This window comes from Lasiodiplodia theobromae (genome assembly GCF_012971845.1).
Source record: "Lasiodiplodia theobromae strain AM2As chromosome Unknown scaffold_6, whole genome shotgun sequence".
In the NCBI taxonomy this organism is placed as follows: Eukaryota; Fungi; Ascomycota; class Dothideomycetes; order Botryosphaeriales; family Botryosphaeriaceae; genus Lasiodiplodia; species Lasiodiplodia theobromae.
The window spans coordinates 1,134,009-1,148,633 of record NW_023336552.1 but is presented as its reverse complement, the minus strand read 5'-3'; the positions used below and the strand labels follow the sequence as shown (position 1 = coordinate 1,148,633).

The following is a 14,625-nucleotide window of genomic DNA, read 5'->3' as shown; positions in this document are numbered from 1 at the left end:
GGTGGGTAGAATATAAGGTTAATTCCCCGGGTAGGAACAGGCACATGCGAGTAAGTATATACGAGGGGGGAGGCTAGGCCCAGTTCGGTCTCGAACACTCGCACAGCCTACCTCCTCTCGACGCGTTCAACAGCGCGCATTGCTGACGGCCAACGTCAGCCTTCACATGGGGTTCGTTGCGCGTCAAGTCTGGAGCACAAGTTGCGTCATGATATATTCCGCAGCGCGGGCCAATCCACGTCCCCGCATATCAGATGCAGGCAGCCAATCAGAGCGCCACCTGTTCCGTACAAGCCCCGACAGGAGGGTATCAACATTGAACCTAACTCCCTACCCACTTTCCTGACACCCTGCAAATCATGAGTAGTTGCCCCGCTTGCCGCCGCGCTTCTGTCTATCCAGGTGTCCCTTGAGGCTTTTGCGGACATCCGTAAGGCTGCGCTTGTTTTTCGTCTTGGCCTTGCCAAGCGTCATCATGAAGTTCTTCTGCCGTTGCTTCTCCTTGTTCGTCGTACTCTTGCCCTCTGCAGCCTTCTTCTCCTTGCGTTTTGCCGTTGTCGACTGGTGCTTGTCTGGCTTGTCGGCCCTAGCCCTGGCAATCTTTTCCTCCTTCGTCTGCCGATGCGACAGCATTGCGAGGCCTTCGATTTCCTCGGCCGTTAGCGGATCGTCCGAGTGTTTCGCTGCAGCATTTGCGCGGCGGTGCGCTGGGAGGTGGGAGTTGACCTGAGCTTGCAACCGCAGCTCCTGGAGTTTCTGCAAATCGGCTGGCGTCAAGATGCGCGTTGTCGCGAGCTTCAATGCGGCCTCTTCCTTCTCCTTTGCTGCCCTTGCCTCGGCCTCAGGATCCTTTGCAGCACTCTCCTCTGCATCGGATTCCTTCTTCGCCTTCTTCGCCGGCGGCTTCTCGTCTTCGCTGTCGCTGATTACGATGTCCTCGCCGTCCTGCTCAACGTTTATCCAGCCACCAGAGTCGTCGCTATCCGTATCCGACTCGACCTCCCAGTTGTTCCAATCTTCATCCTCAGCCTCATTCTCGTCATCGGGACCGTCCGGATCAAGTCCCTTCTCGATTCTCTTCTTTCGTCGCTCCTCTTCCTTCCACTTCTCGAGGAGCTCCAATCCCTCAATGCCTCCCCCAACTTCAACCTCACCGTACCGCCTCTCCTTACGTTCACCAGACCGCAAGCCCATTGCAGCTTCCTTGCCACGGTCCCGTTTCTTAAGCATCTCTGCACCAACTTCTCGGTAAAGGCTCAGAAGACCCTTGGCTGCCATCATGACGCCTTTGTCCTTGCTTTTACGGTACATGACCAAGTCTTGCAGTAGAGTGTCATTCATTGCGAGAGGTTGGCGCACGCAGATTTCACGGATCGCGTTTAGGCCTGCCGAGGCGACTTCTGCTGCCGCTGCCTCGGAAACGAATTCGTTTGCGATCTTGGTGACAAGGGGCTCCAGCGCGTCGGGCGGCACTAACGAATGGGTCGCTTGAGCAAGGGCGGCGAGGAATGATGTGACCGAGGGTTGCTTTGGAGTGAGGAATCTAGGAGAGGTTAGCTGCAACCGACTGTTTAGGGACATAGGAGGGCGTACTTCAGGAAGTAAGAGTAAAGGCTGATGATGGTCAACTGATGCAGGCCTACAAGACGAGTGACAAGGTTGAGGACGAGAAGCTTTTGCTCCAGATTCAACTTCGATTTCGAGTTCTGAAGATGTCTGTTGAACAGCGCCTCGGCAAAACCTTGCGGGTCATGTAAAAGGTGCAGCGCGGAAAAGTTAAGTGGGTGAGGAGCCTTCTTCTTGCGCTCTTTCTGCATGTATTGTCAGTAGCAAGCATTACCAAGCTGTTGGAAATTCCGCGTACCTTTTTCACCATGGCTGCAGCCTTTTTAAGTTCCCTGTCCTTCTTTTTCGTCTTCTTGTTAATTCCGATCTGGTGCTTCAATTTTCCCATGTTAATATCCTCGTCGCTACTCTCATCCTCTGCCGCTTCTTCGCGCTCCTTGTCGCCGCCCAGAAAAAAGCGGACGCCGCCGATGATGACCTTCTCGTTCTCCGACAGGGAAGCCTCCTTCATGATCTCGACCGCCTTGGCGTCTGTCCAAATTTGCCTTTTCCAGAGCTCGCGTGTGATCTTCACAGCCCACAAGCCCTTCGGAGAAGCACGGTCGGATGTGAGGAGGTTGAAAAGAACAGTCTGCATCGTTCTATTCAGGCGATGGTTCGTGGATTTCGCGTTGGACGAGCGCAGGTCAGAAAGGATCTTCGAGAAGAGCAGGCTGCGGAAGGTCTTGCTGGGAGTGGAAACGAGGATGGGAAAGAGAGTGTTAAGCAAACTGCTCAGACATTAGCCAGCGCTCGCAATGCATCACGAGGAGGCCATACCGTGGTGAGTCGATTACATCTTTGTTCCGGAGGAGCACCAGGCTTCCAACAAGCTTGTCCCGCAGCTCAGTCTCCAGAACAGCGTGATGCGTGGTGAGGAGGTTGGTCAGATCATCGGGAAGGGTAGCGGTCAGCTTTGGGTAGCAGTCGGCGCAGTGCGAGACGAAGTCGACGTGATCGCGCAAGGAGACCAGCCCGTTCTCGTCACGCGACGTGGGATCCTGCATAAAGACGTCGCGAAAGACCTCATATTGGTTGTACTGGCGGCGGAAGTCGTCCTCGTACGAGCTAAGGCTTCGTCAGCTTGTTGCGGGCTCGCTGCGGCGGAGACGCGGGTACCTTGGATCGCGGCGGACTTTGTGTTGTAGGTTGGCCCTGCGTGGTTGTCAGCGAATGTAGCTGTATGCGGGAGTCAGACGCTGGAACATACAAGTCAGCCTCAACCTTCTCGAGCGCACCAACCTTACGCTTTCCCATCTCGGCGGAAGACCTGGACTTTGTGCAGTGTCGCGACTGAGAGGCGCGCGGGCAGCGGAACTTTTTTTGGAGGCTCTGTTTCTGCCGCCAGTTGCCGCCCGCACCCGCGATCGCCGCAGGGATTCTGACTCGTCTTGCGCCTCGGCAACCAACCTTCTACTTGTTCTCATCGCACGCTCGTCATTCCATCACTTCCATTGAACTCGGGTATCTTAAAATATAGTACTGTCCCTACCATGTTTCGCGCCCAAGCCCAGTCCAACCCGCAAACTCCAGTACAGCCAGCGCAAAAGAAAATCCCACCATCACGCTGATAACGACGATGCCATTGCCTCCCGGGTATATCCTCGAGCCCTCGCCACTGCCTTCCGGAGGACTATCACTTTCAATGACTGTCGCGGCGACCTTCAGTGTCAAGACGATGCCCATCAGTACCCAGAATATCGCATTCTCTATGCGCGCCATCCTCGTCTTCCATTGCAATCTATTCGCCAAGACTGCAACGAAGCCCACGTAGCTGAATGGCAACAGACCAATGCCGATGTCCTTGCTCGATAACTGAGCTATCTCGATGGATACCAGTGCAACCATGGCGGCTACGATGAGATAATAGAGCGCGGTGAGAATACGCGTATGGACTGCTGGCCGTGGCGCTAGTTCAGCGTCCACATAGTGGGCACGCTCATTCTCTATCGGTTTGGTTGGTTTGAGAATCGAGGAGGCTCGCCGTTGACGTGTTGGGTTCATCCGCTGAGGAAGGAGCGCAAGAAGGAGAAGCACAAAGGCCCATGTCGGTAGTGGAACGACAATGGTATCGAGAAAACAGCTCGTTGGCAGGTTTTCATGGATTGTTGAGCGTGGACCAAAGCCTTCGAGGCGATTGCGGCAGAGCGACATGGCTGGGTTTCTCGATTAGGACGCAGTTGACAACGAGCGGCTCGCTGGTGGCAAGGGCGCAATCGCGCTGAGGAAATGGGAGAGATCTCGTAAACGCATGAGCAGCGAACGATTTATGGGAACGGTAAGAAAAGTTTTGGTGCGCGGGTTTGGAATGCGCACTAAAATGGGCGGTGCAGGAGAGGGCTATTCTCTCGTGAGCGGTAAGTGAGGAGCACCAACACCGTTGCTTTAGGGTTGGCGCGGGCGCTGGACCGCGCAATGAACCCAATCTTGGCCGCGCCTGCGTTCGTGGCTTATTTCTTGACATATGGTCAAATGGCTCAAAGGGCATTTTGTAGGGTTGGCAGGTATGTGCCCCCCATCACGCTTCTCCGCAATGTCATCCCTGGATACCCCAATTGCAAGTAAGGACGCCAGCACCCTGCGTTTCATCTATCATTCCGCCCGGAAGCAACCTCTTTGAGTCGTATCTTAGCCCAGATCCTGCACCGTTATCTCCAACTCACGCAGTCGTAAACTCTCAGTTTTCGTAGCCTTCACAGCCCCGCCTTGTCGCCATTCGAGACTACATGAGCTTTCGAGGGGCCGCAGTGGACCGACTCAAAATTCACACCACTTGCCGCTTCCTGTGCGACAGGTGCTTTTAGGGTTCTGTTTTTCGGCCCAATCCTTGATTTTGGCTCACCGCTACCAAGTCATGCTCAGGCCGCGAAGATAATGCGATTGATTAACTCCTGCGTATCAATGAGCACCAGATCACGGAATCATCGGCAATGCCAGCACGGGAGAGGGCTCACCAGGCTTCTTTAATCATATTTAAAAGGTAAACGCAGCCTTGGGGTGGAGTAGACTTGACTTTGTACAAGGAACTCGATTTAGAAGTCTGTTGCGGACATCAAACGAGATTGCAGGCAATGTCTCATGCCCAAACAGCGTTCACCGCAAATTCAGAAACTCTGCTATGGTAAAAATCTTGCTATTACACATGTGCAACATCGATATTTGGCTTGACTGCCTGATCTGCACGAGCCGAATGCGGTTCAGAGGAGCTGCACCATAGCCCATTTGAACTATTGTTGAAGGGCCAATAATCACTAGCGTACCAGACTGTTGCCAGCACCGACGTCTTCACCTTGACCAGTTCCCTTTGCTGTGAACTTTGAATCATTAGGTCCGAGAATTGGCCAAGTCTTTTGTAGCTAGCATTCCTATCTTTAGAGGTCTGAAACTGCGTAGTTCATGGAATACAAGGCTGTGTTGAGGGTCTCATCTCCTTTTAGATGGCCGCGAAAACAGCCGACACCAACCACAGGACATATGCACTCCAACCAAAACGGCACTTGCACAGACTCTCGAGGGAAAGTGCATATGCATAACGAACTTGAGCCGTCTCTTACTGCACAAGCTTTCCACATCAGCAACCCAAAGCTTCTCATGGTTCCCCAAGAAGCTTGCCATCATTGATTGGATCAGAGGACGAATACCGTCACCCAACGAGAAGCGTTCGCGAATGAAGACCAAAACCGGAGTTGAGGGCAAAATTGTGGCCCGGCATCTCCGACAAGTCCGTCCATCCCCACCTTTGAGACGACACATCAAGCAAAGGACCAGCCACAGAGTGTATAAAGTCACCACCATAAATGCAAGACCCAATCTCCTCGGGAAGAGAAGAAGAGCACGGAACTCTGAAAGAAGCGAGACAATATAGTGGGCAGGATAAAATATCATTTGGATCCCGCGAATGCAGCCGCTTTGCACAACGACGCCGGCGTAGCAAGATCCCGCAGTCTTCATCGAACTCCAGCAAAAAATGGCCTCTGCAACAACATTCCAGCCCCACGATGGCCCTGTCATCCTGACCCTGTCGGACGCGGAACTCTCCACCGGCACCCTCAGCACGCACACGCTGCAACGCGCGCTCTCCGCCCTGCACTCGGACGGCCTCGTCGCCCTCTCCAACGCCGTCTCGCCCGCCCACCTCGGCGCCCTCAACGAGCGCATGCAGCAAGACGCGGCGCGCCTCCTCGCCCAGCCGCGCGGCAGCGTGCACAGCAACTTTGGCGCCGCGACGGGCAACATCCAGCAAGAGCCGCCGACGACGCCCGCCCTCGTCTTCTCCGACGTCGTCGCCAACCCCTTCGCCACCCAGATCACCGAATGCGTCCTCGGCCCGCGGCCCGTGCTGCGCTTTTACTCGGCCAACACGGCCGCGAAGGCGGAGGCGAGGCAGCCGGTGCACGTGGACCTGGAGTTTGCGGATTATCCGAGGGACCTCGCGTTCGGGTATTGCATTAACGCTTACTTGGACGACGTGGGGCTCGAGAATGGGGCCACGGAGGTGTGGCTGGGGAGTCATTTGGTGAGCATGATGGAGAATCGGGAGTGCGTGGATGTGATTGATGAGAGGCTGGTGAGTTTAACTCGGCTTCCCGTCCATCCTATTTACTTCTACGAGAGATTAAGATAGTAGCTGATGAACTTGCAGGTCGAGGAAAGAAGGAAAGTCAGGCCACCGGTGAGGACTTGCTTGCCAAAGGGGGCGCTAGTGATTAGGGACTTCAGGCTCTGGCATGCAGGGATGCCGAATTTGACGGACGTGCCGAGGCTCATGTTGGTCACAATCCATTTTGCGAAATGGTGGCGGAGCAAGCTGAAGATCAAGTTGGAGGAAGGGTCGAAGGGAAAGATTGAGTGGGGTGGCTTGGAGCCAGCTGTGGAGTGGGTGGAGAGTGGGTATGATTATTTGAAAGGGGCGCATGATTTCACATTTGCGCAAGATGTAGAGTAGATAACAGGGGCCGACCCCAGCCTGTTAGTTTCTTTTAGCCGATGCCCATGTGGTGAGGGGTGGTGGTGTGAACTCAAAATATACGAATGGGGCACTTCACCCTTACAATTGCACCATTCCCCCAACTATCAGAGTGTCGAAGAGCGCTGACTGACTGCAGTTGCTGGATGTTCAACCGCCGTTGGCAGTTCGAACGACCTGCATGGTAAAGAGAACCGCATACCCTCAAGGGCTAGCTTCAATAGCCACATGACGTGAAGCGCTCTTACAAAACCCAAGGTTGCCAGTATCGCACTGCTTCTGTCGTTCCAGTCATTTCCAGAAGGTCCCCCTCTCCTTTCTGCATGCGGATGCTGCCCCCCGCTAAATTTTTCTTTGCGGTGAACATGCCAAACCAAGAAGCGCCGCAAAGACGGTTGTCGAGGCAGCAACTTTGGCAATGCTTGCGGGTACTGAAACTTTCCAGCCTGACTTCGGACCGGCGGTGACTGAGTCAATTTAGGCAGCCAAGGAAGCAAATGCGATGGCGTACCAGGTAATGTATGAGTCTTAGGAAGGTTCCTTACTCAGCGTTTCTGTGGTAATGCTGAGGCGGAGAGACTGAAGAGGACCGGCCTTTTACCTACGTATATATGGTTTCCTGCTTCCGCTGCTCATAGCATGGATGTAAGTTTTGTCTGAGACGCCTTATCTGCATAGCTTCGAACCTGTACTGGTACGTGTATTCCGTCCCCCTGAGTGCCGCCTTCCACCACGATAACGGTAGACGCAGCCACCGCCATTCATCAGCCGAGCCTCCAAAAAGTCCCTGCGAAGAACGCCAATTTGTGCTTCGTAGGCCGTGGGCGAGCACTTATACGGCCGAATTGTGGGGATGCGTGGGGCTGTGCGTCGAGCCTCGGCGATTTGATGGCAATAAGCTCAAAATCCGAGGTCGCGGGGAACTGTTCAGTCATCGTCAACTATAATATGTAGCAGTCGGCCCCGACGCGTTCATCAAACACGCACGCTACTAGCAAACATGTCTGAGATCGTCGTTACCGCCATCATTACGCCCAAGGCTGGCCAGCCGGCCGATCAGGTGTGCCCCGCTTCTCCACGAGCCGTGACCCTCTTGCTCACTAGCTTTCTCAGATCGAGAAGAGTCTCACCGACCACGCTGCGTGGGTGCAGCAGAATGAGCCAGGGACCCTTCGCTATGCGCTGCACAAGTCTATTGGTGACGGCCCGACTGTTTTCACCATGATCGAAGCGTATGTTTGGCGCTTCGCGAGACATTCGACAGATGGCTTACCCGGCGACATCAGGTACAAGGACAAGGCCGCTCTTGACGCGCACTCGAAATCGCCCAGGTTCAAGGAGTTGGCTCCTCAGCTTCTTGCCATCGCGGACATGCAACTCTTTGTGTCGCAACCGGTTGGTGGCTTTCAGGCCAGGACTTCGGAGAGCTCCAAGATCTAAGTAACCAGTTGAAATTATCAATAATGCAGCGCATGGTCTAAATGCAAATTTCACCCTGAACTCCTTCCATGAGTGCTATTCTGCCGCGAGCATGCTTACTATTTCCAATAGTAGGAAAACATGTCGAGACCCATGTACTTGTCAGAGTACATCTTGCCCTTGTCCTCCCCAGCAGCTCCGGCGCAAACGATCAAGGGCAGGAAATGCTCTGCTCCTCCTCTCGGATGCATATCATACGCCCCAGGGAATTTTCTCCACTCGTCGAGCTTCTTTCGTCTCTCTTCAGGATTTTCCTCGGCCACTGCCCCGTTGACGGCCCTGCTCCACGCTTCATTCCGACTCTTGAACGACGGTTGTTGTGTCATGCCCGAGAACATGGCGCGTAAATTATGGAGGGACGGAAAGCCCGAGCCGAGGATAGCGACGTTGGAATCACGAAGCTTGGACAGAGCCTGTCCCATGCGGAAGTGTTCGGTTGGGTCCTCCGACCTCAAGACGGACATTTGGACGATGGGAACGTCGGCCTTTGGATTTATAAGAAGCATGGGAATGAAGACGCCATGGTCCCAGCCTGCGGGCGGTCAGTCACACTACGATGGCAGCTTGCAGGCGTAGATGGGCACCTCTGTCTTCATCAAACTCGGGTTTCAAGCCCTCGGCCTTCAAGGCTTCAGCAACCTCGCTCGCGACATCGGGTGCACCCGGTGCGTCGTACTTCAACTTGTAACTCTCGGGAGGGAACCCGTAGTAGTCGTAGAGGAGCGGGTGTCTCTGGCCATTGGAGATTGTAGGGTTGCGCTCCGACCAGTGGGCAGTGACGAGAACAATGGCACGAGGCTGCTCAGGGGTGCCCAGCTTCAGGATCGCAGGAACTCGTTCGCGCATCGACTTGACGAGCTTTTCGTGCTCGGGGTCGCCGAGGATGGGCATTGGGCCGCCACCGTGAGAGACACAAATGACCGGAGCGCGGGGCATGTTGACGGAGGTCTGGTTAGCGGCGAAATGGAAAGGCTGCTGGGTTTCGGTTGCGGCGGCGGTAGGCAGTATCGCCCTTTTGAGAGTTGCGAGGAGTGAGGCCATGAGGACGAGCGGAACGGAGGACTTCATATGGAGAGATCAGGGCGGGCGTGGGCGCCTCTTCAGGTGGCGGGATGGTGCCATTCTGAGGCGGCGGAACATGGTGTAATGCGTGCGGACTGCAGTTGTGCGGAGGGCGAGATATCGTAAGCTGGTGTTTGGGCTGGCGGGCGGAATTAATTCCACAACAGGAGGCTGATTTCTCGGACGCAGTTTTTGCCGGTTCCGACCCGGCCGAGAGCCCGGCACCCGCTTGGGAGGCAGGTGGTCACCCACCACGGCTTCCGTCCTCATTCTTCTTCATCAGCTCGGGCCTGAACACCCATCCTTCCCGTCAAGATGCTCATGTCTACGCCACACGCTCTGAATCCCTTTGGTTCGCCGTTTGCTCCAGGACAACGCCGGCTCAGCCCCATACTACGGACCCAGCTCCTTCACCCGAGGCGCATGTCAGTCAGGGCAAACATAACCCGTCGTCTAGTTTCGAGCGAGTATAGATCCGATTCCAACTTCACAAAAGAGGTACCCGGCATCAGACCAGCGCCAGCCGAGGGGATTGACGGTGCCGCCTTTTCCAGTGCTTGTCATTGGACGGACATGGCGCCGCCGCCTTTGATTTGTCGGACCCGCGCTACGATCATCCACCTCCGCACCTCGCTCACAGCTCCGCCGGCAAGCAAGAGCTGAGGTAGCCAATGTTTGTGGGCATGCAGCTTACTGGCCTGCCTCGTATGCCCGTTCCTAAAATCACTACGCCTTGGCCTCAGTTCCGTCGAACCGGCGGAGAGAAAGGCGACGTCCTGCACCTAGTTCCTGGCCTGCAAAGCCACGAAAGCCCTGCTTCTCCAGCTGGCTCAACGCTTCCCGGCAGTCGGCCCGTCGGATGTCATGCTATTTCACCAGTTATGCGGACAGGGAGCTGGGCTGAAAGCTTGGCGACCGCTCATACGATCGATCGATGAGAAGCTTATGCTGCGAATCTTTGGAGGAAGCGACCAACTCCGCGACTCGCAGCTTCGCCATACTTTTGGCGGTTTCGCATTCCGCCTAGTCCCGCGGTTGATCATTAGTCTGTTGAGCAAGAGAGGTGTGCAGCTTCCTTGCGTAAAGCCCCGCTAGGCCGTCAGCCACGATGATGAAATCAAAACCTTACGCCGTCCGCCCTGAATGCTATTCACTTTCCCCCCTACAGCCGCTCTTTTCATCCGCCCATGCTGTCCGAACCAGCACGCGTTCCGCTGCTGTCTTTCTTGTTGTATTTGCCAAAGAACCGGATGCAAGAAGCCCATCTCCTTCCTGCTTTGACGTGCACAGCATGGTGGCCTCCGATGACCTGCAAGGCCTTTTAAAGCGCGATTCCGCCTTTCTTCCCGAAGTGTGGGCATGGTTTGGAATCGGCGTCACTGTGATTATCTTACGATTTGTGGTCAGGATAAGGATGGTTGGCTTTCGAGGGTTCGCAGGCGATGACTATGTAACAATAATCGTAAGTCATCTGTTGAACATCGCCATGTCTTCTCTGACGGATCCAGACGCTCGCCATGTATACTTGCGATGCCGCGTTTGTGGATATATGCTGTGGGTCCACACCACCTCCCTGCGCATTTGCGTGTTGACCTGGAGATTCAGATGAGAACGGAACAAACGTGGACGTGCCTCCAGCCTCAATACCAGGCCTAACGGATGCGCAACGGGCCCGGCTAAGGTACGGATCAAAGATGCAACTTGCTGCATGGTATTCCTACACGGCCCTTATTTGGTGCATGAAAGTAAGTGACTTGAGACTGGTACAAGGGCAGCACGGTTCAGGACAACTACACTTGTGATGGTGGGACGAGGTTGAGCCGTGCTAAGTGCTCGCTGGCAGTAACGTGATGAGCACGCTTAATCCGCTTAATTTCATCACGCCGCCGACACCACCTATTCTCATTTCTGAGGTAGCCTTACCGGAGGAGACGTGTTGTTCATGTTCCAGTCAAGACACCGTTCTCACCTGCACTCCAACATGCTAATTCTGCCAACAGGCTACGATGCTCTTTTTCTAGTGAGTGGGTTCGGTTTGATGACGAGCACACAATTTTGACATTTTACAGCAAACGCCTGACATTTGGGCTTTGGCAACACAGAGCCTTGAAGTACTTGGCCTGGTTTACTGCTGCGTCGTACTTGGCTGTCGTGCTGACGATATCTCTTGGATGCCGACCGTACGGAAGACGCTCCGTTCCCCCTTAGAGGCGCTCTCTAACCGGCGTTCCAGATATCACCTGAACTGGCAGGTGAAGCCTCTCCCACCGAGCCAATGCACGCTCAAGAAGCAGAACTTCCTCGTAACGGCGGTGCTCAGTAAGGCCGAGTGTTTGTGCAAGAGGGTTCGCCTTTGCTGACTGGGGCCAGACGTCATTACAGATGCGGCGATTCTCTGCATACCACTGCCAATGCTCAGGCAGCTGAAAGTTCCTCTTTCCCGAAAAGTCATGATAGCCCTGCTGCTGTGCTCTGGGTTATTCATCATCACGGCGGCCATCATCCGCGCAGCAGTCACACTGGGATCGTCGCCATCAGGCACAACGATCAACCGCTGGGGTGTTCGAGAAACAATTATTGGGATTCTCTCGATCAACGCGCCCATCCTGCGGCCGCTGTTAACGCGCAACTTCTGGACAGGCAAGAACGTGAGCGACAGTCTGGCAGAGGCGACACCGGCAGAGAATGAGCAAAGGCATCGGAAACGCGTGTTCGGAAGCAAGAGCAGCAGATCCGACAACACTGGCAGTAGCTACACGCCCAAAAAACTATCCAAGTCGGACAGCGCTGCTTTCGGGGTTGACACCAACGTGCCGGGGTACTCGGTGACGGATGGCAACAACTCGTCGCAGGAGATAATCATGCAGCGGGACGAAGAGGCGGGCATTGAACTGGCGCCGGTCTCGGAGAGGCACAGCGAGGAGGCGGGCGGCGGGCTGCAGGTGCCCGAGAACGCGGTGGTGCAGCCGCTTGACAACGTTGTGTACGTGGAGCGGTCTTACGCAGTCAGGACGTCGGACGCTCAGCATGCTAGCATGGCGGTGCCGCAGGAGCGGTGGCGCGAGGTGGGCCAGAGGGCGAGGACGAGGACGGACATTAGCGCGGTGCCGTCTCCGGATCCAAGATAGGTGTTCTGTATAGAAGCAATGCACAGCTAGTTGGGGCGCGGCCACGACATCGGGCCAGGCGTGGCGGTCGGAGCAACACCGGCCTTTTTCTGGGCAGTCGCCGTCTTGCTGGCTTCACCATCCGGGAAACCAGTCACAGCCCTCTCGATGCGGAATCCAATTGCCTGCGTGTCGTGTCGCAATGCCAAGCAGAAATGCATCCACCAAGACAAACCGCCCTGTGACCGCTGCCGCGCCGCCGGCCGCGCTGACCAATGCCGCTTCCCGCCGCCCGGCACCTCCGCCATCCACCGGCAGTCGAAGCGCCGCCGCCAGACCTCTGATTTTTCCAATTCCATCCAGGAGAATGGCGCGCCCTCGGCTCGGCCTCAGCCCGCCTACGCCCACGACGGCTCTGCTGCCGTGCGCGCCCTGTTCCCCGCCGGCCTCGACACCTCGCTGCAGGACGTCGACGGCTTCCAGTTGATGACGGATGAGATCAAGAACAGCTATCTGCGCTGCTCCTACAAGTGGAGCTTCCACCACACCCCGACCTTCCTGGCCCGCGTCAACGACAAGACCCTCGACCCGTGGGTTGTGTGGGCCATCCTGGCGCTTGCGGTAAGGTAGGTTTCACGTGCCTGCGAGAAAACCCAGACCCATCCTCACCGTGACGCCCGCAGGTTCAGCCGCCACGCCCCGGGGCCCTACGCCACCCCGACTGACGCCAGCAAAGCTTTCGCCGCCCATGCTCGCCACATCCTGCAGCCTGAGATCGAGACGCCCAGTCTCTCGCGCATCCAGGCCCTGCTGATGCTGACCGGCCACGACTGGGGTGCCGGAAATGGCAGACGAGCTTGGTTCTACCTGGGCATGGCCATCCGCATGGTCCAGATCCTCAATCTTTGCGAGGAGCTCGCGCTTTCTCCCAATGCCGTGCTGAGCCCCCAGGACTTCATTGCTGCCGAAGAACGCCGCCGCACCGCCTGGACCTGCTTCCTGATGGACAGCCTGTTGAGCGGTGGCAAGGGACGCAAGCGCTCTCTGTCCGCCGCAGACATGCGGATTCAGCTGCCGTGTGAGACCGACATGTATGTATTTGGTGAAGCCGTACGATGCCCCAGGGTCGACGGCTCCTTCAGTCCCTTTTCCGCCATGCTTCCTCTCGGGAACCTCGGCATCATTGGGTTCAGTCTCAGAATTGCCGATGTGTGGGGTGCCGTGGCGTCGTGGGCTTGCTCCAACATCATGGATGAAGAGCTACCATGGGGCCCAACTTCCAGGTTCCAGCAGCTCTCTACCTCTCTTCGCGCCTGGTCGCAATCCCTCCCAACCAGGCTCCGATATAGCATCTGGACTCTGGAGGCTCATAATGCGCTTGAACAGGGCCAAGGCTTCATCTACATGCATTGCATTCACTTCATGAGCTTGATGTTCCTGCACCGAGCCTACCTGCCCATGCTCGGTCCTGGCCAGGATTTCCAAACCAACGGCGCTGACTCGCGCGAGAGCTCCGACTGGACCGAGTGGCGCAAGACTTCGAGAAGGGAGTTGTTCGAAGTGGCCACCACTGTATGCGATATGGTTGACAAGATTCAGTCTTTCGGGTTCTACTTTGTCCGTGGGCTCGTTCCCTGGATCGGCTTCACAATTTACACTGCTGTGGGTGTCATCGTCTACCGGAACAGCTTCCACTTCGATGAAGTAGACGGCGTTATGACCATGGCCAAGAGCAAGGAGCAGATTGTCCGGGGCTGCACATTCCTCAAAGAGATGAAGGAGCAGTGGCCCATGGCCCAGCAATGGGTATGCTATCTTACGTGTTGATCAAAGGTTCCATGTGCTCACAGTTTATTAGTTTGAGACCATCAAACGCATGCAAGCCTGCTACCGCAGAGCCCGGGTTGAGGGTGGCAGCAGCATTCCAGACGCGGAGCAGCGGACTATTCGTAGCGCAATGATCGACTATGGCGCCCTTCAACCATCACCCGTTCAGACCGACGAAGAAGGCAACACCCAAACAGTGCCAAGTTCAAATGTATGTCTTCGCCCACAGGATAGCCCACTGTATCATAATCTTGCTGACCCCACCAAGCCCCCTGATGCAAGCGTCCTTACCAGAGCCGAACCTGCAGGAACCACGAACCCCGTGGATCAGGTCATCACTGATGATGCTTTCCTCACTCAGGACTGGACGAATGTGGATCTCAATATCTCCGACGCCGATCTTGATGCCATGTTCATGAACGCGACCCAGGAATTCTGGGCGAGCTTCCCTGGTGAAGTGGGATACTTTGACGTTTAGCTGGTTGAGAACACTTTCACAACTATTTCACACAATTTTCGCACCGACAACCAGCAGTCGAAGCACGGATATCCCACACGGGCAGTCTGTGAAACTCGCCA

General features: G+C 55.7%; 5 protein-coding genes across 5 annotated transcripts; 3 read left to right on the top strand and 2 right to left on the bottom strand.

Moving 5' to 3' along the window:
* Positions 1-357: 357 nt before the first annotated feature.
* On the bottom strand, positions 358-3,453 carry LTHEOB_2617 (Sda1 domain-containing protein; the record flags this gene model as incomplete). The annotated part of the gene is made up of 7 exons (XM_035511449.1): positions 358-1,543; positions 1,594-1,811; positions 1,865-2,336; positions 2,386-2,673; positions 2,725-2,760; positions 2,816-2,875; positions 3,098-3,453. The coding sequence occupies 7 exons, from the start codon at positions 3,451-3,453 to the stop codon at positions 358-360; spliced, it is 2,616 nt and encodes an 871-aa protein (XP_035364326.1).
* Positions 3,454-5,572: 2,119 nt separating this feature from the next.
* On the top strand, positions 5,573-6,550 carry LTHEOB_2616 (Phytanoyl-CoA dioxygenase; the record flags this gene model as incomplete). The annotated part of the gene is made up of 2 exons (XM_035511448.1): positions 5,573-6,172; positions 6,248-6,550. 2 exons carry the CDS (start codon positions 5,573-5,575, stop codon positions 6,548-6,550), a joined length of 903 nt encoding a protein of 300 aa, XP_035364325.1.
* A 1,021-nt stretch (positions 6,551-7,571) lies between these two features.
* Positions 7,572-8,011, top strand: LTHEOB_2615 (Antibiotic biosynthesis monooxygenase; the record flags this gene model as incomplete). Its single annotated transcript, XM_035511447.1, has 3 exons — positions 7,572-7,631; positions 7,685-7,803; positions 7,858-8,011. 3 exons carry the CDS (start codon positions 7,572-7,574, stop codon positions 8,009-8,011), a joined length of 333 nt encoding a protein of 110 aa, XP_035364324.1.
* Positions 8,012-8,109: 98 nt separating this feature from the next.
* LTHEOB_2614 (Extradiol ring-cleavage dioxygenase protein) lies at positions 8,110-9,118 on the bottom strand (the record flags this gene model as incomplete). The annotated part of the gene is made up of 2 exons (XM_035511446.1): positions 8,110-8,582; positions 8,635-9,118. The coding sequence occupies 2 exons, from the start codon at positions 9,116-9,118 to the stop codon at positions 8,110-8,112; spliced, it is 957 nt and encodes a 318-aa protein (XP_035364323.1).
* A 1,285-nt stretch (positions 9,119-10,403) lies between these two features.
* On the top strand, positions 10,404-14,524 carry LTHEOB_2613 (uncharacterized protein; the record flags this gene model as incomplete). Its single annotated transcript, XM_035511445.1, has 12 exons — positions 10,404-10,574; positions 10,621-10,666; positions 10,718-10,793; positions 10,956-11,025; positions 11,113-11,132; positions 11,182-11,292; positions 11,346-11,431; positions 11,483-12,216; positions 12,271-12,845; positions 12,903-14,025; positions 14,078-14,257; positions 14,315-14,524. 12 exons carry the CDS (start codon positions 10,404-10,406, stop codon positions 14,522-14,524), a joined length of 3,402 nt encoding a protein of 1,133 aa, XP_035364322.1.
* Between the last annotated feature and the right edge of the window lie 101 nt (positions 14,525-14,625).